Source organism: Argopecten irradians, chromosome 1 (genome assembly GCF_041381155.1).
Source record: "Argopecten irradians isolate NY chromosome 1, Ai_NY, whole genome shotgun sequence".
In the NCBI taxonomy this organism is placed as follows: Eukaryota; Metazoa; Mollusca; class Bivalvia; order Pectinida; family Pectinidae; genus Argopecten; species Argopecten irradians.
In genome coordinates this window covers 51,026,886-51,054,429 of record NC_091134.1, presented here as the reverse complement: position 1 = coordinate 51,054,429, position 27,544 = coordinate 51,026,886, and the positions used below count along the sequence as shown (strand labels likewise).

Here is a 27,544-nt window from a genome sequence, read left to right as displayed (position 1 = left end):
TGCTGTAATTGTATAAAAGTTAGTCTTTTATACGATCTACATAAAACATCAAAAATATTTGCTGTATCTTAAACGGTTTTTGAGGTATGGCTGTTTTAAACTTTTTAGGTATGACGTCATGGCGGCCATCTTGGATTTTTGACCTACTTAAAAATGTTGCGGTCACCCCTTCAACTCATGCCATACAATATAACAATAAGGCCATTGGCATACCTCTTACCATTTTAAAGATCTTTTGGACACAAAAAAAAGTGTAGAAGAATAATAATAATAATAATAAACTAGAAATTGTCATAGACAATTTGGCGGGCTTTTCACTATATTTAGTTTACAATACCGTCATAGCCAGGTAAGTTAAGAACTAGGTAATGCATGGGTTTTGAAGTTGTAACCAATAAATGACCTTGACTTTCAGCCCCGAATAAAAATGTTTTAGTGAAGATCTACATGAAGTTTGATCAGCCGAAGAGAACTCTCATCTTAATCCAATTCATATTTCCAAATTCGTTTGAGCAAATGATAACGTGATCGAATGCGCCTTAACGTCATCTGACTTGCGGTGTTGTTAAGTATATATACCCCGGTATGTATATTTAAACTCTGGACCCCTGTAACCTTGAACGTATGAAGACTCTTGTCATTTTGGTTATTGTTGAGTCATTTCTACTTGCTTACCAACATATGAACAACGGTAATCACTTATAAAGAAATATACTGTTACATAGGTTTTTAGGGGGAGTTATCTTTCTTTGCGCAGATTAAGTTTGATCAGCCGAAGAGACCTCTCATCTTAATCCAATTAATATTTCCAAATTCGTTCGAGCGAATGATAACGAGATCGAATGCGCCTTAACGTCATCTCACTTGCGGTGTTGTTAAGTATATATATCCCGGTATGTATATTTAAACTCAGGACCCCTGTGACCTTGAACGTATGAAGACTCTTGTCATTTTGGTTATTGTTGAGTCATTTAAAGATTTGAACATATATGACTCATGTGACCTTGAATATGGGTCAAGGTCATTCCTAGTATCTGACTTTATAGTCCATCCCCTGGACATCTTATATATGAAATATGAAGATCCTAGACCTTACAGAACTTCAGGAGAAAAGTTTTCAAGTTTATTGTTAAAAACAGGAACTTTAACATTTGACCCTTACCGAAAACCGGAAGTTGCCATTTTTTGTAATAACATGTAGACAGAAAAAGTTTACGCTTAAGATTATCTGCAAAAAATATTATTGGATGAAATCTGTGAAAAGAACTGTTAGTGAGTTATAAGCATTTTTAAATTTTAAGATATGACGTCATAGCGGCCATTTTGTTTTTTTTGATGAAGATGAAAATCATATTTAACGTTAGAGAACATTAGAGGGGTCTTTTCTATAGCAATTGCAGACTATATTATTCATTCAGTTCGACAATATATAATGTTAAACATTTTGGCGGGAAATTAGCAAAGATCAAAGGATTGTTCAAAATGTCATACAGCATTAACCGGGAGTGCTACCGAAAAATAAAAGACACCAAATTCATCGGAATGACATTCTGCATCGATATGTAAAAAGAAATTTCGCAAAATCAAAAAAATAAAAATTCGTGAACTTTGACCTCATAGCGAACTTTTTAGTTTGACCTTTGACCTAATTGCTGTAATTGTATAAAAGTTAGTCTTTTATACGATCTACATAAAACATCAAATATATTTGCTGTATCTTAAACGGTTATTGAGTTATGGCTGTTTTAAACTTTTTAGGTATGACGTCATGGCGGCCATCTTGGATTTTTGACCTACTTAAAAATGTTGCGGTCACCCCTTCAACTCATGCCAAACAATATGATAATAAGGCCATTGGCATACCTCTTACCATTTTGAAGATCTTTTGGACACAAAAAAAAGTGTAGAAGAATAATAATGATAACTAGAAATTGTCACCGGGACAATTTGACGGGCTTTTCACCTAAAAGCTACTTCGTTTAAGGTCATTTATAAAAAACTTGATAGCGCTTAGTTTCAACGTACCAAAAGTCCAATACCAGGTCTTAGGCCTTTCAGAACTTTACAATAAGTCATTTGAAGATTTTAGGATTGTTAGCCCGAGTGCCCTTTGATATAGGTCAAGGTCAATCACATTAACAAACTTGGTAGGCATTTATGTCAGCATGCTCCATGCTTAATATTAGGTCTCTAGGCCTTCTAGAAATTGAGGAGAAGATTTTTTAATGATTTTGTCAAAAAATTGCATTTTTGAACTTTGTCCCTTATTTCCAACCGGAACTTGACGTTTTACAGAAAACTTGTAATTAAATGAATTGTTTCTTTTTCGATTCTACATAACATATCCAAAAATGAAATTAATTGGCTTTGTGGTTAACGAGCTACGGCTGTCTCAATGAACTGAATTTTCACAGGATCATTTTCATAACTCTACAATCACACGCACTCTGTGACCTTGGATGAAGGTCAAGCTCGTTTATTTTTTCAAACCCGATAGTCAACTACCTAAGCTTACTTCATGCAAAACATGAAGCCTCTATACTATGTAGAACTTGAGAAGAAGATTTTTTCGTGATTTTCACCATTTTGCAATATGAGTCAATAAACAACCGGAAGTTGACATTTTAGAGAAAAATGTACAATTACAAAATTTCTCAGTATGCTATTCTACATAACATATCCAAAAATGAAAGTAATTGGCTTTGTAGTTAACGAACTACGGCTGTCTCAATGAGCTGAATTTTCACAGGATTATTTCCAAACTCTACAATCACACGCACTCTGTGACATTGGATGAAGGTCAAGCTCGTTTATTTTTTTCAAACCCGATAGTCAACTACCTAAGCTTACTTCATGCAAAACATGAAGCCTCTATACTATGTAGATCTTTAGAAGAAGATTTTTTCGTGATTTTCACCGAAAACGGCGATTTTGCACTATGAGTCAATAAACAACCGGAAGTTGACATTTTAGAGAAAAATGTACAATTACAAAGTTTCTCAGTATGCTATTCTACACAACATATAAAAAACTGAAAGAAATTGATTCAGTGGTTAACGAGTTATGGCTGTCTAGGTTAAACCGGAAGTGACGTCATTGCGGCCATATTTGAATTTGAATCAACACCATATTAACAAGAATTAGTCATGGTTATCAGTTGAAGAACTTGTGTGAGTTTGGGCTTGATCGGACTGGTGGAATCAGAGGAGATGTTTAAAATATAATTGTCGAAATTTGCAAAAAAATCTTAGTTAAATATTAATTACGTCATAAAAAATTAATTAGTGGACCAATTTTATTTTTGAAGACATCCAAACCTTCAAAAGGACATCCGAAATCGATGTATTGAAAAAAGTTGGAGAAAAAAAATGAATAATAAAAAAAAATCTAAAAATAGTCACTTTTGGTAAACTTCGACCTAATAGCGAGCTTTTTAAAGAGACATATTTTGTGGAAACATGTCATGGGTAAAAGTTAGATATGTTCATTCCCTACAATAAAATACCTTCAGATTTGCAATAGCTTTCATATTTTTTGAGTTATAGCATTTTTTGTGTTTTAAGGTTTTACGTCATGGCGGCCATTTTGGATTTTTTGACCTACTTAATTATGTTCGTGGAACACCTTCAGATGCTTGGTTTCAACATACTGAAATCATTTTTATCCTATGTCTTACCGTTTGACCGATAGAGCGTTCACAAAAACAGGAAGAAGAATAATAATAATAAGAATAATAATAACTAGAAATTGTCACCGGGACAATTTGACGGGCTTTTCACCTAAAAGCTACTTCGTTCATGGTCATTTATATAAACACTCGGTAACGCTTAGTTTCAACGTACCAAAAGTCCAATACCAGGTCTTAGGCCTTTCAGAACTTTACAATAAGTCATTTGAAGACTTTAGGATTGTTAGCCTGAGTGCCCTTTGATATAGGTCAAGGTCAATCACATTAACAAACTTGGTAGGCATTTATGTCAGCATGCTTCATGCTTAATATTAGGTCTCTAGGCCTTCTAGAAATTGAGAAGATTTTTTTAATGATTTTGTCGAAAAATTGCATTTTTGAACTTTGTCCCTTATTTCCAACCGGAAGTTGACGTTTAACAGAAAAATGATACAAAACTAATTGTTTCATTTTTGATTCTACATAACATATCCAAAAATGAAAGTAATTGGCTGTGTGGTTAACGAGCTACGGCTGTCTCAATGAGCTGAATTTTCACAGGATTATTTTCATAACTCTACAATCACACGCACTCTGTGACCTTGGATGACGGTCAAGCTCGTTTATTTTTTCAAACCCGATAGTCAACTACCTAAGCTTACTTCATGCAAATCATGAAGCCTCTATACTATGTAGAACTTGACAAGAAGATTTTTTTCGTGATTTTCACCGAAAATGGCGAATTTCCATTATGAGTCAATGATCATTCGGAAGTTGACATTTTAGAGAAAAATGTACAATTACAAAGTTTCTCAGTATGCTATTCTACATAAATACAAAAACATGAAAGGAATTGGGCTCAGTGGTTAACGAGTTATGGATGTCTAGGTTAAAACCGGAAGTGCCGTCATTGCGGCCATATTTGAATTTGAATCAACACCATATTAACAAGAATTGGTCACGGTGACAAGTGGAAGATTTGTAGTGCGTTTGGGCTTGATTGCACTGGTGGAATCAGAGGAGATGTTTAAAATATAATTGTCGAAATTTGAAAAAAAAATCTTAGTTAAATATTAATTACGTCATAAAAAATTATTTAGTGGACTAATTTTTAATTTGAAGACATCAAAGCCTTCAGAATGAGATACTGCATCGATGCAATGGAAAAAATTTGGAAAAAAATTGAATAATAAAAAAAATTCTAAAAATAGTCACTTTTTTGTAAACTTTGACCTCTAGCGAGCTTTTTAACAAGACATATTTTGTGGAAACATGTCATGGGTAAAAGTTAGATATGTTCATTCCCTACAATAAAATACCTTCAGATTTGCAATAGCTTTCATATTTTTTGAGTTAAAGCAGTTTTTGTGGTTTTAAGGTTTTACGTCATGGCGGCCATTTTGGAATTTTTGACCCTACTTAATTTTGTTCATGGAACACCTTCAGATGTTTGGTTAAAAACATACTGAAATCATTTTTAACCTGTGTGTTACCGTTTGACCGAGAGAGCGTTCACAAAAACAGGAAGAAGAATAATAATAAGAATAATAATAACTAGAAATTGTCACCGGGACAATTTGACGGGCTTTTCACCTAAAAGCTACTTCGTTCAAGGTCATTTATAAAACACATGGTAGCGCTTAGTTTCAACGTACCAAAAGTCCAATACCAGGTCATAGGCCTTTCAGAACTTTACAATAAGTCATTTGAAGATTTTAGGATTGTTAGCCCGAGTGCTCTTTGATATAGGTCAAGGTCAATCACATTAACAAACTTGGTAGGCATTTATGTCAGCATGCTTCATGCTTAATATTTGGTCTCTAGGCCTTCTAGAAATTGAGAAAAGATTTTTTAATGATTTTGTCGAAAAATTGCATTTTTGAACTTTGTCCCTTATTTCCAACCGGAAGTTGACGTTTTACAGAAAAGTTGTAGCAAAATGAATTGTTTCATTTTTAATTCTACATAACATATCCAAAAATGAAAGTAATTGGCTTTGTGGTTAACGAGCTACGGCTGTCTCAATGAGCTGAATTTTCACAGGATTATTTTCATAGCTCTACAATCACACGCACTCTGTGACCTTGGATGAAGGTCAGGCTCGTTTATTTTTTCAAACCTGATAGTCACCTACCTAAGCATAATTCATGCACAATATCAAGCCTCTATACCATGTAGAACTTGACAAGAAGTTGTTTTTGTGATTTTCACTGAAAACGGCGAATTTGCATTATGAGTCAATGATCAACCGGAAGTTGACACTTTAGAGAAAAATGTACAATTACAAAGTTTCTCAGTATGCAATTCTACATCACATATAACAAAATGAAAGAAATTGGCTCAGTGGTTAACGAGTTATGGCTATCTTCGTTAAACCGGAAGTGACGTCATCGCGGCCATATCTGAATTTGAATCAACCCCATATTAACAAGAACTGGTCACGGTGATAAGTGGAAAATCTTGTGTGAGTTTGGGCTTGATCGGACTGGTTGAATCAGAGAAGTTGTTTAAAATATAATTGTCGAAATTTGCAAAAAATTCTTAGTTAAATATTAAATACGTCATAAAAAATTAATTAGTGAATCAATTTTAAGTTTGAAGACATTAAAATCTTCAAAATGGCATACTGCATCGATGTAATGTAAAAAAATGACGAAAATTGAATAATAAAAAAATTCTAAAAATAGTCACTTTTTTGTAAACTTTAACCTCTAGCGAGCTTTTTAACGAGACATTTTTTGTGGAAACATGTCATGAGTAAAAGTTAGATATGTTCATTCCCTACAATAAAATACCTTCAGATTTACAATAGCTTTCATATTTTTTGAGTTAGAGCAGTTTTTGTGTTTTTAGGTTTTACGTCATGGCGGCCATTTTGGATTTTTTGACCTACTTCATTTTGTTCATGGATCACCTTTAAATGTTTGATTTAAACATACTGTAATCATTTTTATCCTATGTCTTACCGTTTGACCGATACAGCGTTCACAAAAACAGGAAGAAGAATAATAATAAGAATAATAATAATAAGAATAAGAAACTTAACGAAAACAATAGGTCTTTTCACCAAAAAGTGAAAAGCCCTAATAAGAATAAGAATAAGAAACTTAACGAAAACAATAGGTCTTTTCACCAAAAAGTGAAAAGCCCTAATAAGAATAAGAAACTTAACGAAAACAATAGGTCTTTTCACAAATAGTGAAAAGCCCTGATAATAATAAAAAACAGAACAAAAACAATAGGTCTTTTCACCACATGGTGAAAAGCCCTAAAAACAGAACAAAAACAATAGGTCTTTTCACCACATGGTGAAAAGCCCTAATAAAAATACTGTGAGAGATATCTTCATAATTCCAATTGTTCTAAAATCAGAACGACTTTTTAAGTGTTCCAGCAAAATTAATGTAGTGTAACTTACTTACTTTTGGAGAAAATCGACTTTTTGTGTCCCTATTTCCCTGATGCAATTATTCACTGTTGCCATACTTGAAAGGTCTTTATCACTACGGTGTTTATTCCCGTTGAAAACAAGCGTTCTGACGCCCTTCGCGGGTTAATTCATTTTACGAATTTAAAGTCAACAAAACAAGCGGAACAATATCAAGAAACAATGCACTTTCAGCACTAATATCGACATAAGTCGGGCACAGAACTTGATACCGGATAATAAGAAATTCCTGTTATAGTTGTAATAAGAAAATATTACGATATCAGTAAAGAAATGTTTAATTTCTTTCGTTTGATTCAATTTCTAAATTTGATGACTTGATCCCGAACATTCCAGTGACGTCACTTTTAGTAGGAGTGACTGAAACGGCGGTCAGTCCCGCCAAACAATGACGTCACAATCATCGGAATGACGTCGCTTACATATTTCCCAAGGTAGTAAAAAGGAGTACACACTCATTCCGTTTAGTGAATGCATCTTTTCTTGGTCGTCAAAGAAGCACTTCGCTTTGAGCGAAGTCGTGTAAATAACAGGCAATTTGCTTTCGTTTTGAATACCATCTTTTGTATATATAATGAAAAATTTGCAGGATAAACATAATACACGTTCACTATCTTACAATAGAAATCAAGTTTTATTTTGGTACTGTACAGTGAAAACCAAGATGACTCGGCAACAACTCTTCATCTCATCGCACAAACGGTGGCGGCATCGATATTAATTATAGCAAAATAAAAATTCCAACGTTGGAAACATTGCAAGTACATTCATTATTTACATACACCAGTACCTAGAATAACCATTTATTTCATCTAGACTAAATAATTTGCAAATCCCATACACCGCCTACAAGGAGACGTCTTTGGCCTAACGCTACCCACGATGCTCTCGATCGTGGTCTTATATTATGTAACTTTTCATGGGATATTAAATCTTGATATATCTGTTTTTGACAGTTAAATTTTTATGAACATGTGTAAAACAAGCAGTTTCAACTGCTATTCCGAATCCGTAAAATGCAATCTTGGTCACCTCAGCCAAAACACAGGGGCACGCAAATTATGACAGAAACGTTTACTAGTAATTTGATACGTATGTCATTTAAAAGTATTGGAGACCTTTTGATATACACGTGTGTTGCCAAAACACAGGGGCACGCAAATTATGACAGAAACGTGTACTAGTAATTTGATACGTATGTCATTTAAAAGTATTGGAGACCTTTTGATATACACGTGTGTATCGTGATATTTCAAGTGGCTGCCCGCGTTATTTTTTTGTGAAAAATTAATCATACGTATCTGTTAAAAAATTAGGTTAGCTTTTTTATTGTCATTATTGTTATATACATTGTATGTGATATTTAAACGAGAACACATATTTTACCTAAGAAGCCAAAGATATATATAATGTAAGTATCGGTTAGCTTGTTACTTACATAATATATAATAATAATAATAAAAATACTGTTAGAGGTATCTTCATGATTCCAACTGTTCCGAAATCAGAATGATTTTTTTAGTGTTCAAGTAAAATTAATGTATTTTATTTTTCTTACTTTTTGAGAAAATCAACTTTTTATGTCGATGAAAAAAATCCACCTGGAAGGTCTTTATCACTACGGTGTTGATTCCGGTTGAAAACAAGCGTTCTGACGCCCTTCGAATTTGCGAATTCAAATTCAACAAAAGTAGCGGAATAATATCAATAAACCAGATATTTTCAACACTAAATATCGAGATTAACCAGGCATAGAACTCGATACCAGGTAATAAGAATTTCCTGTAACAGTTGCGATATGAAAATATTGCGATGTGAGTAAATAAATGATTAATTTCTTTATTCTGATTACCATTTCTAAATTTGACGATTTGATCCCGAACATTCCAATGACGTCACTTTTTAGTCCTCTATGAGCCCGGGTGATTCGACCTTGCAAGCTGACGTTTTGAAGGATTGAATAAGCCCTCATTTGCGGTATTATGGTGACAATTTGCACTCATATACAGCTTAACATAGTTTAAAATAATGGCGTTACTTTATCTTGGAACATTTCATTATTTAAACGTCACTTTGACAAAAAGAAACAGGTGGCATACGTAGGCTACAATGTAAATCTTACAGCGTTTGAGGATACAAGGCTTCGTTTAGTAGATGAATTTCATGAAATATTGCACAAAAAACATCATTAACATGCTTCTGACACATATAATTAATGCGTTGAATTGAATATGTTTGACATTGTGTGTAAAAAATCTATTTTGGTCTTTCGCCGTCGAAAACCGATGAACCGCGGTACCACTGGGTTGCGAGCAGCTATCGTGATTTTTTCGTGTTTATTTTTTCTTATTCATTAAAAAAGCGATCTTTGACTATCTCTGAGTCCAAAAGGTTTCGGCTATAGCATTCATTTCTTTATATTTGAGTTGAATGCATCAAATCGGATCTGTTCTCGACATCGACTGTGCATTGTATAACATTACCTGCAGTTATCGTGATTTTTTTCATGCAACTTAGTAGAATTTTACGATGCATACGCAGTAGAAAGATATAATCTAAAAAAGATTGTATTGTACAATTTCTCAATGCATAATATAACTTTGATATTCCATGGTATAAAATGAAAACTGTCGTTTTCTCCGTATCAACGTACGAGCGTGTGCTTCGTCTCGGCGAAATCTAGCTCATTCCTCTCAGGGGGTGTCTTCAACGACGTTCGAGCATATCAGAAAAAATCAATAAAATAACAAAGATTATCGTGTATTAAAGAACAACAAAAAACTTTGTGATTTGTTATCAATGTGTTATTATCCTTTTTTCACTTTTCTTCATGCTGAAACAACAGCTACATGCACATTACATTTACAATTTTTTTATTTTTCCTATAAGGAAATACTCTATCATACAACAATGTTATCTGCTTCTTATAAAAAAAATCACTGTATATAAAAAAGCAGAAATCTGGTTTAGTGTTAACGTGCAGATCTTCTGATCTTTCGATTCTCCACCGGCGGCAATTTTTTTCAATTTTTTTTTTAATATATCATGCAAACATGCCTATTCAAACTATTCACAATATCTGGCGAGGGCTACATGTACATGTAGCTCTATTACTACAGAATAAATAATTATATATCTGAGGATTTACATCGGATATATACATGGTCAGTATCTTACAGTAGCTAGGCCAAGGACGTGTCCTTGAACGGGCCTGTTTGTTTTATTTTGGTGTTGACACGGAAAGACGAGATGACTCCTGTCTCATGGACATTAAAACAAATCATTTATTTCATCTAGGCAAATAATAATTTGAAAATTCCATATACCGCCTGCAAGGAGACGTCCTAGGCCTATCTCTACCCACAATACACTTGATCGTGGTCTTATACATATGTATTATGTAACTTTTCATCGATAATTTGATCCAGATATATCTGTCTTCGACAGTTGTATTTAGAATTATGAATATGTGGAAGGAACGTATGTACAAGATAAAAACAACCCATCTCAACTGCTATTCCGGGACCCTTAAATGTAATATTGGTCACCTCAGCCCAAGCACAGGGGCACGCAAATTATTCATTATGTAAAATAATTCCTATGTACGTCATGTCCACATGACTGAAAATTATATATTATGTAAATATCGGTTAGCTTGTAATAATAATAATAATAATAAAAAACAGAACAAAAACAATAGGTCTTTTCACCAAATTGGTGAAAAGCCCTAATTAAACTGGCAAAAATATCCACTACCCATTGCTTCATTTGCCTCAACAAGTGACCGAGTACGCTATACAGACTCGCAACTACGAAATTTTGAAATGCTATGCACTTCCGTTCATACACTTTAATTTTATTTTCTTTTGAAATATCTTACCAAAAATTCGGGCTAGTGGATTTTTTCACCCCTGATATATATTTATGTTGTTAGTCCAAAAGTATGGCCAACCCCTGTGTCTATAGTGACTCTCTGGTTTACATGCGATGCAGTCCAATAACCATGCTTTCGGGGTTCAAAAAGATGTTTAAATGTGGGATTTAGTCGCAGACTTCTTTGTTATTCTTAAAATGTGATAACTTCGCTTTCAACTTGGATTTTGGGATTAAATTCTGTATAAAGTGAGTAGAGAAACATCCATTTGAAATATTGTCGGTTTCCAACAACCCTCCAATGTCGTGGGTTTTGACACTCACGGAATCTTTCCGTTTTTTTTGCTATTTGAGCTCATTTTTATGGAATCTATTATTTCTAAGCTGACGTGTATGTTACCGTTACACATTATCGTAACGATTTGCGCACGGTTATGCCTATTTGAGATTAGTGGTGAACCTCATGTTCAGCATTTTTCCGAGGCTTTACAATTTTTTATATCACTTAATCAAGCATTTCTGTCTGGTTTCTAAATAAACAACAATAGAACACATCGCAGAAAGTTCATTCAAACCTGAAGCAGCGTAAAACTAGGTTACAAATTTACAATGTAAACAATGTCAAAATGTAATCTCACTCCGATCGGAGGGGTGTAGCTATTTTACACCAGTTTAGGGAAATTCGGTTATGTTTAGGGAATATGTGTGCGTCATGGGATATTCGACTTGCCTATGACCATTTAGCAGTAGTTATTTCCACGAGAGGCCTAGCAGTTTTCTGGATAAGTCCAGAAACAGTTCTTGAGTGGACCTATATTTCGTATGTTGCATATTTTGCTCTTTATTTCGGTATAGGAACTTTTAAGTGTGTGTCACTTTGGATTTCGTTTAAATCTTTCTACTGATACAGATAAGTCAAATTGCATATAAATGGCTTTAAAATATTGAATGGGGTGATTTAACTGATGCTGTATTTATCGACATTTGAAACACATTTGATACTTTTAACTATATTGTTCTTTTACACATACTTATATCATATGCTGTATCACCTCATCCATCATTGTAATTATGTATGCTGATGATACCTCACAAAGTGTGAGAAATAAGACAGTAGATATTTTAGAGGAACAAATGAGAGATGATTGGCATTGTACCATCAAATGAGTGAGAGAAAATAAACTCAGTCTGTGTTTGAACAAAACCCAGTGCATGATGATTCGATCAGCACAGAAGTTATACAAATGCCCAGAGCTGAATTTAATTAGGGATTTCCATTCAGGATGGAAATCCCTATTGTTTTTGTTCTGTTTTTTCTTTTTATTAAGGCTTTTCAGAAAAGACCTATTGTTTTTGTTCTGTTTATTATTTCCATTGAGGATGGAAATCCCTATTGTTATTGTTCTGGTTTTTTTCTTCTTATTCTTATTAGGGATTTCCATTGAGGATGGAAATCCCTATTGTTATTGTTATGTTTTTTCTTATTATTTTTCTTTTTTTTTCTTATTTCCACAAATCTTGTTAGCAGGATATCTCAGGAACGAAATAAGGTACGACGCTCAACTTTGGACACGTTATGAATGTACATAAGATCTTGAAATGTACGTTCGATTTTTTACAAAAATGTTCAAGGTCAAGGTCACAGACGTAAAAAAACAATTTTTTGGAACGAAGTTTAAACGCTCATAACTTCATTACCGTACAGTGTACATCGTTCACGTTTTGTTATTTAGACAGATCGTGACATTGCGCATGCTTTTCCCATGCCATTCTATCAGAGATTATGTCAAGGTCAAGAGTTCGCTACGGGGTCAAACAAAGGTCAAAAACGAAATTCACCACAGAAAAATTTTGAAAGTTGGATATGAAAGGGCATGCCCTCAGAAATATATAATGACAAGTTTTAAGGTCATGAGATCCAAAATGGCGGAGATATAGGCCTTTGAAAAAAGGCTATTTTGGCGTTTTCCCGCCAAAAATATTAAAGGTTTCAGCGCCTTTAATACTTAACATACATGCTTGAATTTTTGTATAGACATAGCATGGAGGAATGTCTACAGAACTTATGCTGTTTTATTGACCTTGACATTCATTCAAGGTCACAGGGTTCAAAAAGCTTTAAATCTTTAAACGACATCTTCGTAATAAATAAGAGGTGTAGAGCGCTGAAATTTGGAGACGTTATGTACGTATATGAGTTCTTAAAATGTACTCTCGATTTTGGAGGATAACGTTCAAGGTCAAGGTCACAGACGTAAAAAACTGCTTTTTTCGAACGAACTTTAAACGCTCATAATTTCATAACCGTACGCTACACAACATGTACGTTTCATTCTCCATGTAGATCACGATAATTCACGTTTTTTTCTCATTACATGTTATCAGAAATTATGTCAAGGTCACGAGTTCACTAGGGGATTAAAAGAGGTCAAACAAAGGTCAAAAATGAACTTTACCATAGAAATGTTTCGAAGGGTGCATATGAAAGAGCATGTTCTCAGGCACATAAAATGACCAAATTGAAGGTCATATGATCCAAAATGGCGGAGATATAGGACATCAAAAATCGAAATTTTAATTTATATTTGCCCCTGCCCGAGACGTTTCAGCGCCTTAATACCTGTATGTACGGTGTTGATTTTTCATACCGCTGTTGTATGAACTTTTGTCTTCAAAAGTTATGGGTTTTAAAGGGATTATATAGAAAAATGGCGGAAATATAGCTCTCCAAATATGGCAATTTGTTCCATTTCCTTATTTTTCAACGTAATTTGTGTGCTCGTAGCGCCTTCATAATTTAATGTAGGGTGTTGATTTTTTGCAAATGTAGACTTTAACATATTATCTGTATCGGGTTTCAATTTCAAAGACAAAGCACTGAAAATGGCGGAAATGTAGCCCTCCGAATATGGCGTTTCGTTCATTTTTTAAAGTAAATTTTACCGTTATTTATGAAATTTCAAAGAAAATTGTTTTGAATTGGATGTGAAAGAGCATGCTCTCAGACACATAAAATGACCAATTTCAAGGTCATATGAATCAAAATGACGGAGATATAGGACATCAAAAACCGAAATTTTAGTTTATATTTGTCCTTGCGACAGGCGTTTCAGCGCCTTTAAACCTGTATGTACAGTGTTGATTTTTCGTACCTGTGTTGTAAGAACTTTTGTTTTCAAAAGTTATGAATTTCAAGGGGTGATATAGAAAAATGGCGGAAATATAGCTCTCCAAATATGGTAATTTGTTTCATTTCCTGGTTTTTTTCCCCGTAATTTGTGAGCTCGTAGCGCCTTTATCATTTAATGTAGGGTGTTGGTTTTTTGTAAATGTTGACTTTGACCTATTGTCTGTACAGGTCTTTAATTTCAAAGACATACATTTGAAAATGGCGGAAATATAGCCCTCCGAATATGGCGTTTCGTTCATTTTTTAACGTAAATTTTACCGTAATTCATGAAAATTTAAAGAAAAATGTTTTGAATTGGATGTGGAAGAGCATTCTCCCAGATACATAAAATGACCAATTTCAAGGTCATATGATTCAAAATGGCGGAGATATAGGACATCAAAAACTGAAATTTTAGTTTATTTTTGTCCTTGCGACAGGCATTTCAGCGCCTTTAAACCTGTATGTACAGTGTTGATTTTTCATACCTACGTTGTATGAACTTTGGTCTTCAAAAGTTATGAATTTCAAGGGGTGATATAGAAAAATGGCGGAAATATAGCTCTCCAAATATGGTAATTTGTTTCATTTCCTGGTTTTTTTACGTAATTTCTGAGCTCTTAGCGGCTTTATCATTTATTGTAAGGTGTTGATTTTTTTGTAAATGTAGACATTGGCATATTCTCTGTACAGAGTTTTAATTTCAAAGTAATGAATTTGAAAATGGCGGAAATATAGCCCTCTGAATATGGCATTTCGTTTTTTAACGTAAATTTTACCGTAATTTATGAATTTCAAAGAGAAGTGTTTTGAATTGGATGTTAAAGAGCATTATCTGAGACACAGAAAATGACTAATTTCAAGGTCATGTGATTCAAAAATTATTTAGGTTGAATGCGATGTTGAACGTTTTTTTCTTACTACATGTTATCAGAGATTATGTCTGGGTCAAGAATTCGCTAGAGGGTTCAATGAGGTCAAACAAAGGTCAAAAATGAACTTTACCATAGAAATGTTTTGAAGAGCGCATATGAAAGAACATGCTCTAAAGCACATAAAATGACTAATTTCAAAGCCATATTATTCAAAATGGCGGATATATAGGACATCAAAAATCGAAATTTTAATATCTATTTGTCCTTGCGGCAGACGTTTCAGCGCCTTTAAACCTGTATGTACAGTGTTGATTTTTCATATCTATGTTTTATGAACTTTTGTCTGCAAAATTTATGGATTTTAAAGGGGTCATATAGAAAAATGGCGGAAATATAGCTCTCCAAATATGGCAATTTGTTCCATTTCCTGATTTTTTGTAAATGGAGATATTGGCATATTGTCTGTACAGGGTTTTAATTTTAAAGTCATGCATTAGAAAATGAAGGAAATATAGCCCTCCGAATATGTCATTTCGTTCAATTTTTAACGTAAATTTTACCATTTTATGAGATTTACGATAAAAATGTTCTGAAGATTGTACATATGTATATGAAAGAGAATGTTCTTAGACATATATAATGATTAATTTCAAGGTCATATGATTCAAAATGGCGGAGATATAACACTTCAATGGTCATAATATCACCGTTATCAACGTTATTTATCAAAAGTTAGAGTTTTTGTCACTCACACATCACCGTGACACGCCGTGTACGGATACTGAAACATGTATTGCTGTGAGAAGGCAGCAAAATCTTAAAGTTCTATTTAAAACAAGACACTTTTCTCTACCTGTTTTCTTTCTTGTTTATTCTGCATCAAAGCTCTTTCTAATCTTAATCACGCATGGATAAAATTGTGTAAGCCCAATTTTATTTTATGTGAGGGCATGTTTTGTATGTATGAATGTGATAAGATTACATAATGTGGTCAAAGGGAGATAATTTTAACTCTAATTGTACCAGTTATTCCCCTTGGTCTTCATATAAAAAAGAGAATGAAAGTAGACTTGGAACCAAATAGATGTGTTTTTTGTTGTTGGTTTTTTTTCTGTTGTGAAGATTAAAGAAATGTAGACTGAGTTCTCCAACCCAACCTCACGTCCATGACACAGCTGTAATTTGGTAAAAGATTCGGAATACATTTAGAAGTTCAAAAGGTACATATAAGGCGGAGCCAAAGAGTCAAATTAAAATTCAGATTCAAAAAATCTTCTGAAGATCCAGATAGAGCCAGAAACCTATATACATTTACTGAAACATTATAAAAATCCCAGTATAAAAAAATCAGTAGTTTCTGTATGTTTGAAATATAGGATATGACAATATGAAAATATCAATACACATTTCCAAAACTTTTCAACTCAAATTCCACTAAAATAGGGAACTTGTTTTTCTCACCAGACTCCCGCTGATTGGCTCAGCATTTACTTGTCAGCACTGTTCGTACGTCCTTGTGTGCAAATTGTGATCGTTATCGTGCGTCAACTTCGCTAGCCAAGGGTAATACACTTGGCTAGCGAAGTTGATCGTGCGTGTCTACCTGTCCATCCCTCCATCCATCATTCGTTTGTTCGTGAATCGTGTGTTTGTTTGTTTGTCTGTATGACTTAATGAAATGTATCTCAAAGTATGCGCGTTCTGTACGCAGTGTGTGTCCTGTCATTTCGTGCCGGCAGACAGATGAATAGACTGTCTATTGAGAGGTAAACAAAATGCCAGCCACCTGAAGTTGTTATAGTGGAATCATTGTCAACATACACGACATTTTGTCAAATATATTCAAATTGAACACGAACATCGCTGGTAGCATACACGTGGCTACCATTTTCTTTACCTCTCAACTACACGTGGCTTCAAATTTACTCAACTAAATATGTAGTCGGCGGCCATTGCAAATGTGTGAAATAGAAGGGTCCAGAAGTATTTCATTGTGCAGAGTTGTTTAATTTCACAAATGAGATATAATATGGGGACAATGGGGTACATATGATCCCGATGAATAGGTATCTGTACGTTTTCCCGGCATTGTATGGACGATGTATTAGAAATTTGCCGCTGACGTAGCGTAGGCCAAATCTTTCCTACGATTTCACGTTTTTAAAAGGTATCGCGAGCTGACTATATATTAGCCAAAAAACATTCTAAAAGCGTACTAAGACGCGCAGTGTTGCTTGTTAATAACCACATAAAAACAAAATTTGTTTTAAGTGGCGGCTTCATTTCACATAAATCACACAAAAAGTTGAGATTTCATTTATAGATATATTATACTCTAATATCTCATCACAGGCAGTGATTCTTTCAATACACATGTATGTTTCACACGACAGGCAGCGATCCATTCAGTTGATTTTATTGCATCGGTTCCATTAAAATGTAATTTGAAAAAGAAAATTCAAAACTTAAAAACCTTGTAAGTGATAACATCAACTAAACGACTACTTGAGATTTTACTGTATCTTTACAGTACGCAAAAAATATGCCATTTTATTTATGTGTTATTTATGTGTATATTAATTTCATCGTAATGCGTTCTTACTTTCAACTTTTTCAGCGCTGTTTGTTAGTTCATGTGTGTTAATTGTGAACATCATATCATGCGTGTCTGTCCTTCCATCTGTTCGTCAGTCTATCCATTAATTCATGTTTTCGCGTGTTTGTTTGTTTGTTTGTCTGACTTAATAAAATCATATCTGGAAGTATGTTCATGGTATATGAACATGATGAAGTGTGTCCTGTCTATGACCGGACGTGTGCACAGGCCGACGAAAAGACGGGTGGAAGGAAGGACACGTTGATACCCGTGTTCAACCAGATACATTGTGTATATAATCATTATATTCGTTCTTTCTTTCCCTTTTTGTTTGTTTGCTCTTTTCGTTCGATAGTTATTGTTTTCTTCCTTCTTTCGGGCTTGCGTTTGTTCGTTCTTTCGACCGTTTGTTCGTTCATTACAGATAGTTAGATTTTATACGAAGAGAAAAATATTATAGCGATCGTCTTTTCGCTAACATTACTTATATCATTACATAGGTGGAAATCCCGTGTTTTGATCGCGATCAAATCTAGTTATTATTATTCTTATTATTTCCACGAAACCTTCTTAACACTTTTTCTCACGAACGGAACAAGGTACGATGCTCAAATTTGGACACGTTATGTATGTACATGAGTGCTTGAAACGTAAGTTCGAGTTTGTACGATAAGGTTCAAGGTCAAGGTCACAGACGTAAAAAACAATTTTTTTGGAACGAAGTTTAAACGCTCATAACACCATTACCGTACGCTGTACATCGTTCACGTTTTGTTATTCAGATAGATCGTGACATTGCGCGTGCTTTTCCCATGCCATGTTATCAGAGATTATGTCAAGGTCAAGAGTTCGCTACGGGGTCAAACAAAGGTCAAAAACGAAATTCACCACAGAAAAGTTTTGAAAGTTGGATATGAAAGGGCATGCCCTCAGAAATATATAATGACAAGTTTTAAGGTCATGAAATCCAAAATGGCGGAGATATAGGCCTTTGAAAAAAGGCTATTTTGGCGTTTTCCCGCCAAAAATGTTAAAGGTTTCAGCGCCTTTAATACTTAACACACATGCTTGATTTTTTGTATAGACATAGCATGGACGAATGTCTACAGAACTTATGCTTTTTTATTGACCTTGTGCATTCATTCAAGGTCACAGGGTTCAAAAAGCTTAAAATCTTTAAACGACTTCTTCTTTATAAATAAGAGGCGTAGAGCGCTGAAATTTGGACACGTTATGAACGTACATGAGTGCTTGAAACGTTTGTTCGATTTTGGAGGATAACGTTCAAGGTCAAGGTCACAGACGTAAAAAACTACTTTTTTCGAACGAACTTTAAACGCTCCTAATTTCATAACCGTACGCTACACAACATGTATTTTTCGTTCTCCAGGTAAATCACGACAATTCACGTTGTTTTCTCATTACATGTTATCAGAAATTATGTCAAGGTCACGAGTTCGCTAGGGGGTCAAATGAGGTCAAACAAAGGTCAAAAATGAACTTTAACATAGAAATGATTTGAAGGGCGCATATGAAAGAGCATGCTCTCAGGCACATAAAATGACTAATTTCAAGGTAATATGATTCAAAATGGCGGATATATAGGACATCAAAAACCGAAATTTTAGTTTATATTTGTCCTTAAGACAGGCGTTTCAGCGCCTTTAAACCTGTATGTACAGTCTTGATTTTTAGTACCTGTGTTGTATGAACTTTTGTCTTCAAAACTTATGAATTTCAAAGGGTTATATAGAAAAATGGCGGAAATATAGCTCTCTGAATATGGCGATTTGTTTCATTTTCTTATTTTATTCCGTAATTTGTGAGCTTGTAGGGTCTTTGTCATTTAATGTAGGGTGTTGATTTTTCGTAAATGTAGACTTTGGCATATTGTCTGTACAGGCTTGTAATTTCAAAGTCATAAATTTGAAAATGGTGGAAAAATAGCTCTCCGAATATTGCGTTTCGTTCATTTTTTTTAACGTAAATTTTACCGTAATTCATGAAATTTCAAAGAGAAATGTTTTGAATTGGATGTGAAAGATCATGCTCTCAGACACATTAAATGACTAATTTCAAGGTCATATTATTCAAAATGGCGGAGATATAGGACATCGAAAATCGAAATTTTAGTTTATATTTGTCCTTGCGCGAGACGTTTCAGCGCCTTTCAACCTGTATGTACAGTCTTATGTTTTTGTACCTGTGTTGTATAAACTTTTGTTTTAAAAACTAATGAATTTCAATGGGTTATATAGAAAAATGGCGGAAATTTAGCTCTCTGAATATGGCGATTTGTTTCATTTTCTTATTTCTTTACGTAATTTCTGAGCTCGTAGAGGCTTTATCATTTATTGTAAGGTGTTGATTTTTTTGTAAATGTAGACATTGGCATAATCTCTGTACAGAGTTTTAATTTCAAAGTAATGAATTTGAAAATGGTGGAAATATAGCCCTCTGAATATGGCATTTCGTTCACTTTTTAACGTAAATTTTACCGTAATTTATGTATTTCAAAGAGAGGTGTTTTGAATTGGATGTTAAAGAGCATGATCTCAGACACAGAAAATGACTATTTTCAAGGTCATGTGATTCATAATGAAAACAGAAAACATCTTTAATTATGAAATTTTTAATTAGCCAGCCAATCAGCGGCCGGATTAAAATTATATCCTTGGCTCAATCTTGTATACACAGGGGCCGTTTCGAAGGTCTTTTTTTCATTTAGTTTTGAATATTTTTCGGGATGTTTTAAGTTCTACATGTACACGTATATATGAACAATGTACACATGTTTGCGTTAATACACGTACATGTGTAGCTACACCGCATACATGGGAGGCCGCCCTTACGTGACCCTAGCTGTTAATAGGACGTACATTTGAACAAACAAACAACAAAACTAGATTTAATCGCGATCAAAACACGGGATTTCAATGCAGCAAAATTATCATATTATCGATCAGACAATCACTTTAATACATTTTCTGTTCGCATCTATTCGAAATATCTGTACAGACTTGTGATCCCCTAGATGAGCATTCATAAAAGTATATTTACATTCTGAGTGGTTCGTCTCTTTATGAATCAACCAACTAACGAAAACAAACATTTGCCTATGAAAACACTATGAATACACTATGAATACAACGATTCTCGTGCATCGATCAGCTGATTTCAAACAATGCGCCAGTTTTACATAAATAAAAAAATAGTCCCCTACAGTATCTTATTACAAAATATCTTATGTGTTAATTCTTGATATAGAATCAACTAAGGTTTACTATAAAAAGTCAATCAAATCTTATTTTAACTACATTTCTTGTTTATCGTTTGTCATTTGCAAACCAAGGTCGACCGGAAGGCTAACGCGCTCCACGGGATTTGTAGATAGCTTAGAACTGCTATTCATAGCCGATATGAAAATAAGAAAAAATACATCCAATCCCTATATATATACATGCGTCCATTCGAACTTTTTTATTCAAGACTCCAATAATATACAAAACAAATTCAAATTCCGGAACTCCGGTAAATTCGTATAAACTAAAGTTAGAACCAATATGCGGAAAGTAGTAAACGCAAATTATCTCCCCTTTGACCATACACTCTGTATCCCAGTAAATATTATAAAAAGTGTACATCTACACCACAGACTGAACGAACGGTCGAAAGAACGAACAAACGGACGCCCGAAAGAAAAAAAAAAGAAATAATAAATACCGAACGAAAAGAGCAAACGAACAAAAAATTAAAAAAGAACGAACGAAAAAAAATAATTATACACGCAATGTATCTAGTAGTCCGCTATGTATCTAGTTGTATACGGGTTTCAACGTGCCCTTCCTTCCACTGTCTATACACACGTCCTTACAGACAGAACACACTACTTCCAGATATGATTGTATTAACTCAGACAGACAGACAAACAAACAAATACACGAACAAATGACAGACGGACAGGTGGGTGGAAACGCACGATATGATGATCACAATTTGCACACATTGACGAACAAACAGCGCTGAAAAAAGTTAGAAGTTAAAGAACGGATAACGATGAAATCAATATGCACATAAATAACACATAAATAAAATGGCATATTTTTTGTTTTGCCTGCTGTATAAAGTACATTAAAGTCTTAAGTAGTCGAAGTTGGAGGGACTATCTTAAAAAGTTCTACTCATCTGGACTTCGACGCATAAACTGTAGACAATGACCGACAAACTTTCTGTCGATTTAGCTACCTACTGGGTCTAGACAGTGACCATACTTGTGGTTTAGATGATGTTGTCACTTAATTTTTTTTTTGTTTAAAAAGATTGTTCAAATTACATTTTAATTAACCTGATGCAATAAAATCAACTAAATGGATCACTACCTGCCGTGTCTCTTGACTTTCAAACTGTATTATTAGTCTGTTTACAAAATACACTGTGTAGAGAAACATATTTACAACATTCAACAAATGCAAGATAGATGGAGGACAAATTATATAACTTTTTTGTGGAACATACATGTGCATTGAACGGATCACTGCCTAAGATGGGATATTAAAATATACTATATATATAAATGAAATCTCAACATTTTGTGTGGTTTATGTGAAATGAAGCCGCCACTTTTGTATAAACAAGTTCTGTATATTTTATATGTGGTTATTAACACGTAACAATGCGCGTCTCAGTGGCGGCCAGATCTAACAGCATTCAGTGGCGTATGAAGATGAAACGTAATGGGGGGGGAGCAAAGTTCCTTGTACACATCTTTAGACAGCGGCGTCGCTAACAGGAAATTAATGAATACGGGGATACGGCGGGGGGGGGGGGGGGGGGGGGGGGGCAATTTTTTGAAAGCCCCCCGCTTCCTACGCCCCTGGCATTCAAACAACAATGTATATGTGTTAATATTATGAAAACGTGAAAGCACATCTTTAATCAAAATTTTTTGTCCTTACGCAGTCTCGTAAATACATTCTATACCTTTGGTTTCAGTAACTAGTAAGTAACTTAAATCATGGTCAAAAGGACGCAATTCGAGATGATCTCGTCGACCGGTCGCGATCGTTATTTAACTTTGATGATCAAATTGCCAATTTCATGAGCCAATATTTCTGCCATTTTGTATGATATGACATTGACACTCAAAATTGTTATAGACATCGTTCCATAGTATATGCCTACATGAATGTGCGACAAATGGCCGTTAAACACCAAATTGTAAATTCGCTGAGATCCCGTGAAAATCATTCAAAGGCACGGACAAACATGTACATGTATGAAGTTTATATGCAGCCGTAACAAGACATATTTATGTAGTATATTAGTTCTTGTCTTTACGCTTTATGTATGTTAAGATGAGAGCTTTTGTGAAAAATGTATAAAATGACCGACAAACTTGTCGATTTAGCTACCTACTGGGTCTAGACAGTGCCCATAATTGTGGCTAAGTTGATGTTGTCTATTAAAGGTTTCTAAGTTTTAAAATATTATTTAAATTGCACTTTAATGGAACTGATGCAATAAAATCATCTGAATGGATCACTACCTGTCGTGTCTCTGGGCTTTCAAACTTTCAACTTTATTACTAGTCTCTTTACAAAATACATTGTGTAGAGAAACATATTTACAACATTCAACAAACGCAACATAGATGAAAGACAAATTATATAACTTTATGTTTCTGAAACATACATGTGCATTGAATGGATCACTGCCTAAGATAGCATATTGAAATATACTTTATCTTTAGATTCAATCTCAATATTTTGTGTGATTCATGTATATGTATATGTTATGTTTGTTTTATATGTGATCATTAACGCGTTACACTGCGCGTCCAAGTGGCGGCCAGATCTAACAGCATTCATAGAACGATGTATATGTTAATATTATGAAATCGTGAAAGCACATCTTTATTCAATTTTTTGTCCTTTTGCAGTCTCGTAAATGCATTCTACTGTAGTATATATGTGGTTTCATTAACTAGTAAGTGAGTTAAATCATGGTCAAAAGGACGCAATTCGAGATGATCTCGCCGACCGGTCGCGATCGTTATTTAACTTTGATGATCAAATTGCCAATTTCATGAGCCAATATCTCTGCTATTTTGTATTATATGACCTTCAAACTCAAAACTGTTATAGACATCGTTCCATAGTATATACCTACATGAATGTGCGAAAAATGGTCATTACACTTCGGTGGGATCCCGTGAAAATCATGCAAAGGCATGTACAAACATGTATGAAGCTTTATAGGCTTCCACACCCTTGATAACACAGCATTTATGCACCATATTAGTTCTGGTCTTTATGATTTATGAATGTGTTTAGATGAGAGCTTATATGAAAAAGGTGTGAATTGAAATGACCGACAAAATTGTCGATTTAGCTACCTACTGGGTCTAGACAGTACCCATACTTATGGTTTAGTTGATGTTGTCACTTAAAGATTTTTACATTGAAAAAGATTGTTTAAATTGTATTTTAATAGAATTGGTGAAAATAAAATCAATTGAATGGATCACTACCTGTCGTGTCTCTGGACTTTCAAACTTCAAACTGTATTACTAGTCTCTTTACAAAATACACCGTGTAGAGAAACATATTAATTAACAACATTCAACAAAATTAATGCAACATAGATGGAAGCAAATTATATATCTTTTTGTGAAATATACATGTGCATTGAACGGATCACTGCCAAAGATGGGATATTAAGATTTCTACCACAATGTGTCGATTTATTCAACTCTCAGGCCATTGGTTATATGTACACACCGTTGATTATATATATTGATATTCCACTAGTGGAATATAACCTTCCGGCGTTTTGATTGGTGGAGAAATTGACCTTTGACCGGTACTACTTTTTCTACCCCACGTGATCAATGTTTACGTCGTCTGCTTTCAACGTCAACATCATGGCTGCGATGGACGAAGATTTGGTCAATATTGGCGACAGAGTGAAGCTATGTGACGGGGAAAGGGGAGTAATCAAGTCTATTTCAAAGGCAGACACTAATTATGGTTTCGACCGATTTGAAATTCAGTTTGATTCAGGCAAAATAGCAACTGAAGCCCGGTATCGGTTCGACGTCATACCGTCATGCCCAGGTCGCGACGTTACAATATCACAAACTAACGTTAGATCTGTCACGATATCGGAAACCATTCAGAGTACATTAACACCCCCAGTTGATAAGCCCCATGATCCATATTTGTCAGACAAAGATTCATTAGAAGATTTTGATGTTGACAGATTCATTGCTTCAGAGGTCAACAAAAAACACTAAGAAAAAAACTGATTTAGATATGAAAAAAGTACGAGATTTTTTTCAGTGTGTTCTCAAGGAAAACAGGCCATTAGAATCGATTCCGCCAGTTCAGCTGAACAAGTTACTTTGTATCTTTTTTATGAATGTTAGAAACAATCATGGAAAGGAATATGAACCTGCTACCATTAGAAACATGGCATGTAGCATTGATCGGTATTTGAAATCGAAAGATTACGGCAAACAACTAACAACAAGTGTAGAGTTTTCTAAGGTAATGGAGGTTATCAAATCTAAGCAAAAAAAGCTAAAACGAGAGGGAAAGGGAAATTTAGAAAAGAGGGCTGATGCTGTTTCAGACAAAGACATAGATAAATTGTATGACGTAGGTCAACTTGGTTCACACAACCCTGACAGTTTGTTAAGAACAGTTTGGTTTCTAAATACTGTGCATTTTGGCATGCGAGGTGTTACTGAACACAGGGATATGTGTTGGGGGGATATTAAGCTATGTAAAGATTCAGAGAATAATGAGTACATTGAATTTCGTGAACGGCAAACTAAAACAAGGCCTGGATCAAATCCTAAGAATGTAAGGGCCGTCCCCCTGCGCGCCTGGGCTACCCCTAAAACCCCATCACGCTGCCCTGTCGCCACTTATAAGGTCTACCAATCTCGCCGTCCGCCAACATACTGCCATGATGATGCCCCCTATTATATTGCCACTAATACAAACATGGACAAATCTAGCAGGTGGTTTAAGTGCCAGCCTGTCGGCGTAAATAAACTGGGAAGATTCATGACTACAATGGCAGAAAATGCAGGTAATATTTTATGAATTCATCCTAAACTTCCATTATAATAAACAGCTGCTGTCAACAAAGTAACAAAAACTAAGCCCCGCCCCTTTCAGATTGTACACAGGCTATACAATGTATTACAGTGTGTACTGAAACAGTACACGATGTCATGTTGCATTTCAAAATTTCACACAACAGGTCAAGGTCGATTGTCCTGGTTATTTGCACTTTAATACTAAATGATTACTGAATTATGACCCGTGATACAGGATTTTTCAATATTTGCAATAAAAATGTTTTAGGCTTGACGAGCAAAACAGGGGGAAATGGAAAGCGCCTCACGAACCATAGCGCAAGAAAGTATCTTGTACAGAAGTTGAATGATAACGGGTTGCCTCCCAATCAGATTATGCAGGTATTAATAAATATTCTTGTACGTTAAATAATAACAAAATGTATGTTTTTAATGCAGACTTACCTTTATTTAAGAAAATACATCCCATCACAAATATTTCGGTACAGTAGGGCTACTGTAACTTTTTTACGAATCACTTGCATATTTTTGCATTTTTTTTTATCCTTTCAGATTTCCGGACACAAGAACATCCAGAGTATTAACAACTATTCGACAATAAACTCAAACCAACATAGGACGATCTCAAGAACATTGTCGAACGCGCACTCAGAGCAGATCGGTCAGCCAGCAAACAATCCATCATCCGGCCCCCGGCCATCATCACTAGTGTCATCAAACGGTGATGTTCAACTTCAAAACGTATCAAACAGACCACCATTACCAAACACGCTCCCGTCATTGTTTTCGGGACCCATTAATGGTGGATCTTTCACAATAAACATCAACAACAAGTCCGTGTGTACTTGTAGGAAACGCCAAAGGCCAAGGGTGCTTTACTCCGACAGTGACACGGACTAGAGTGGGTTGAACAATCCGCGCGGGAAAATTACGTCACATGCCAAGGCCACACAACTGTTAAATTTGCGCGCATATAGTCCCCGGTCAATATGATTTAAAGAGAATGAAATGACTGGGTTTCGGATATCAAATACATTTAATTATCATTATTTTATAGAAATATTTGTGTATTATCAATTATTAAAATAATAAAAAATAATTACGAAATTGAATGTTTTGCATATTAATTAGTTTCTGTATCATACAGGTTATATCACTACGCCTAATTTGCATACGGAACTCTAGTAAAAAAAACGTGGGCCTATTGTCACGAAAAACATTGTGGTAGAAACAGGTCACACCACTCGCAACTATTGGATATTGAATTAATTTCCCTCTCGTGAATTATTTTTTAAAAGTTAACAAAAGACACTCGCTAAAGCTCGTGTCTTTTGTAACTTTTAAAAAATAATTCACTCGAGTGAAATAAATTCAATATCCAATAGCTGCTCGTTGTGTAACCTCTATATATTTTATCTATAAATGAAATCTCATTATTTTGTGCGATTTGTATTGTAAATTTGTGTAATTTTTGTTTATACACAATACATTTACCTATATTCATATATCTGTAACAAGCTTTCTGCTCTTGTGATTTATATTTTATACTGAATTTACCTTATGTTGTAATCAGGGCATCAATTACAGACACATAGGGAAGAGGAGGGGGGGGGGGGGTGTCAGGGAATAGAGTTGGATGAGGGAGTCAGACAAGGCCTTTGTTTATTTATGGGAGTTTGGCAGGTCATTTCAATTGAGGTCAAGCAGTCAGGACTATTGTCATTATTTTGTTCTGAATATCTAAGGGAGGGTGTTTATGCATAGGGATGTTATTCAGCCATGGGCTGTGATTAATTGCTTTAGGGTCTG

The 27,544-nt window shown here is 34.6% G+C and overlaps 1 protein-coding gene across 1 annotated transcript; it reads left to right on the top strand.

The window, feature by feature from the left end:
* The first annotated feature begins 24,347 nt into the window (after positions 1 to 24,347).
* Positions 24,348 to 26,985, top strand: LOC138331996 (uncharacterized protein KIAA1958-like). Its single transcript, XM_069279908.1, has 3 exons — positions 24,348 to 25,725; positions 26,004 to 26,116; positions 26,288 to 26,985. Exons 1-3 carry the CDS (start codon positions 24,879 to 24,881, stop codon positions 26,633 to 26,635), a joined length of 1,308 nt encoding a protein of 435 aa, XP_069136009.1. The 5' UTR covers positions 24,348 to 24,878; the 3' UTR covers positions 26,636 to 26,985.
* The last annotated feature ends 559 nt before the right edge of the window (positions 26,986 to 27,544 follow it).

Bases quoted from the DNA above. Each gene is read 5' to 3' on its own strand.
- LOC138331996 (XM_069279908.1), top strand. From the start codon at position 24,879: ATGTTGACAGATTCATTGCTTCAGAGGTCAACAAAAAACACTAAGAAA. The intron at 25,726-26,003 runs GTAATATTTTAT...AAAATGTTTTAG, and splicing joins TACAATGGCAGAAAATGCAG to GCTTGACGAGCAAAACAGGG. The intron at 26,117-26,287 runs GTATTAATAAAT...TTATCCTTTCAG, and splicing joins CTCCCAATCAGATTATGCAG to ATTTCCGGACACAAGAACAT.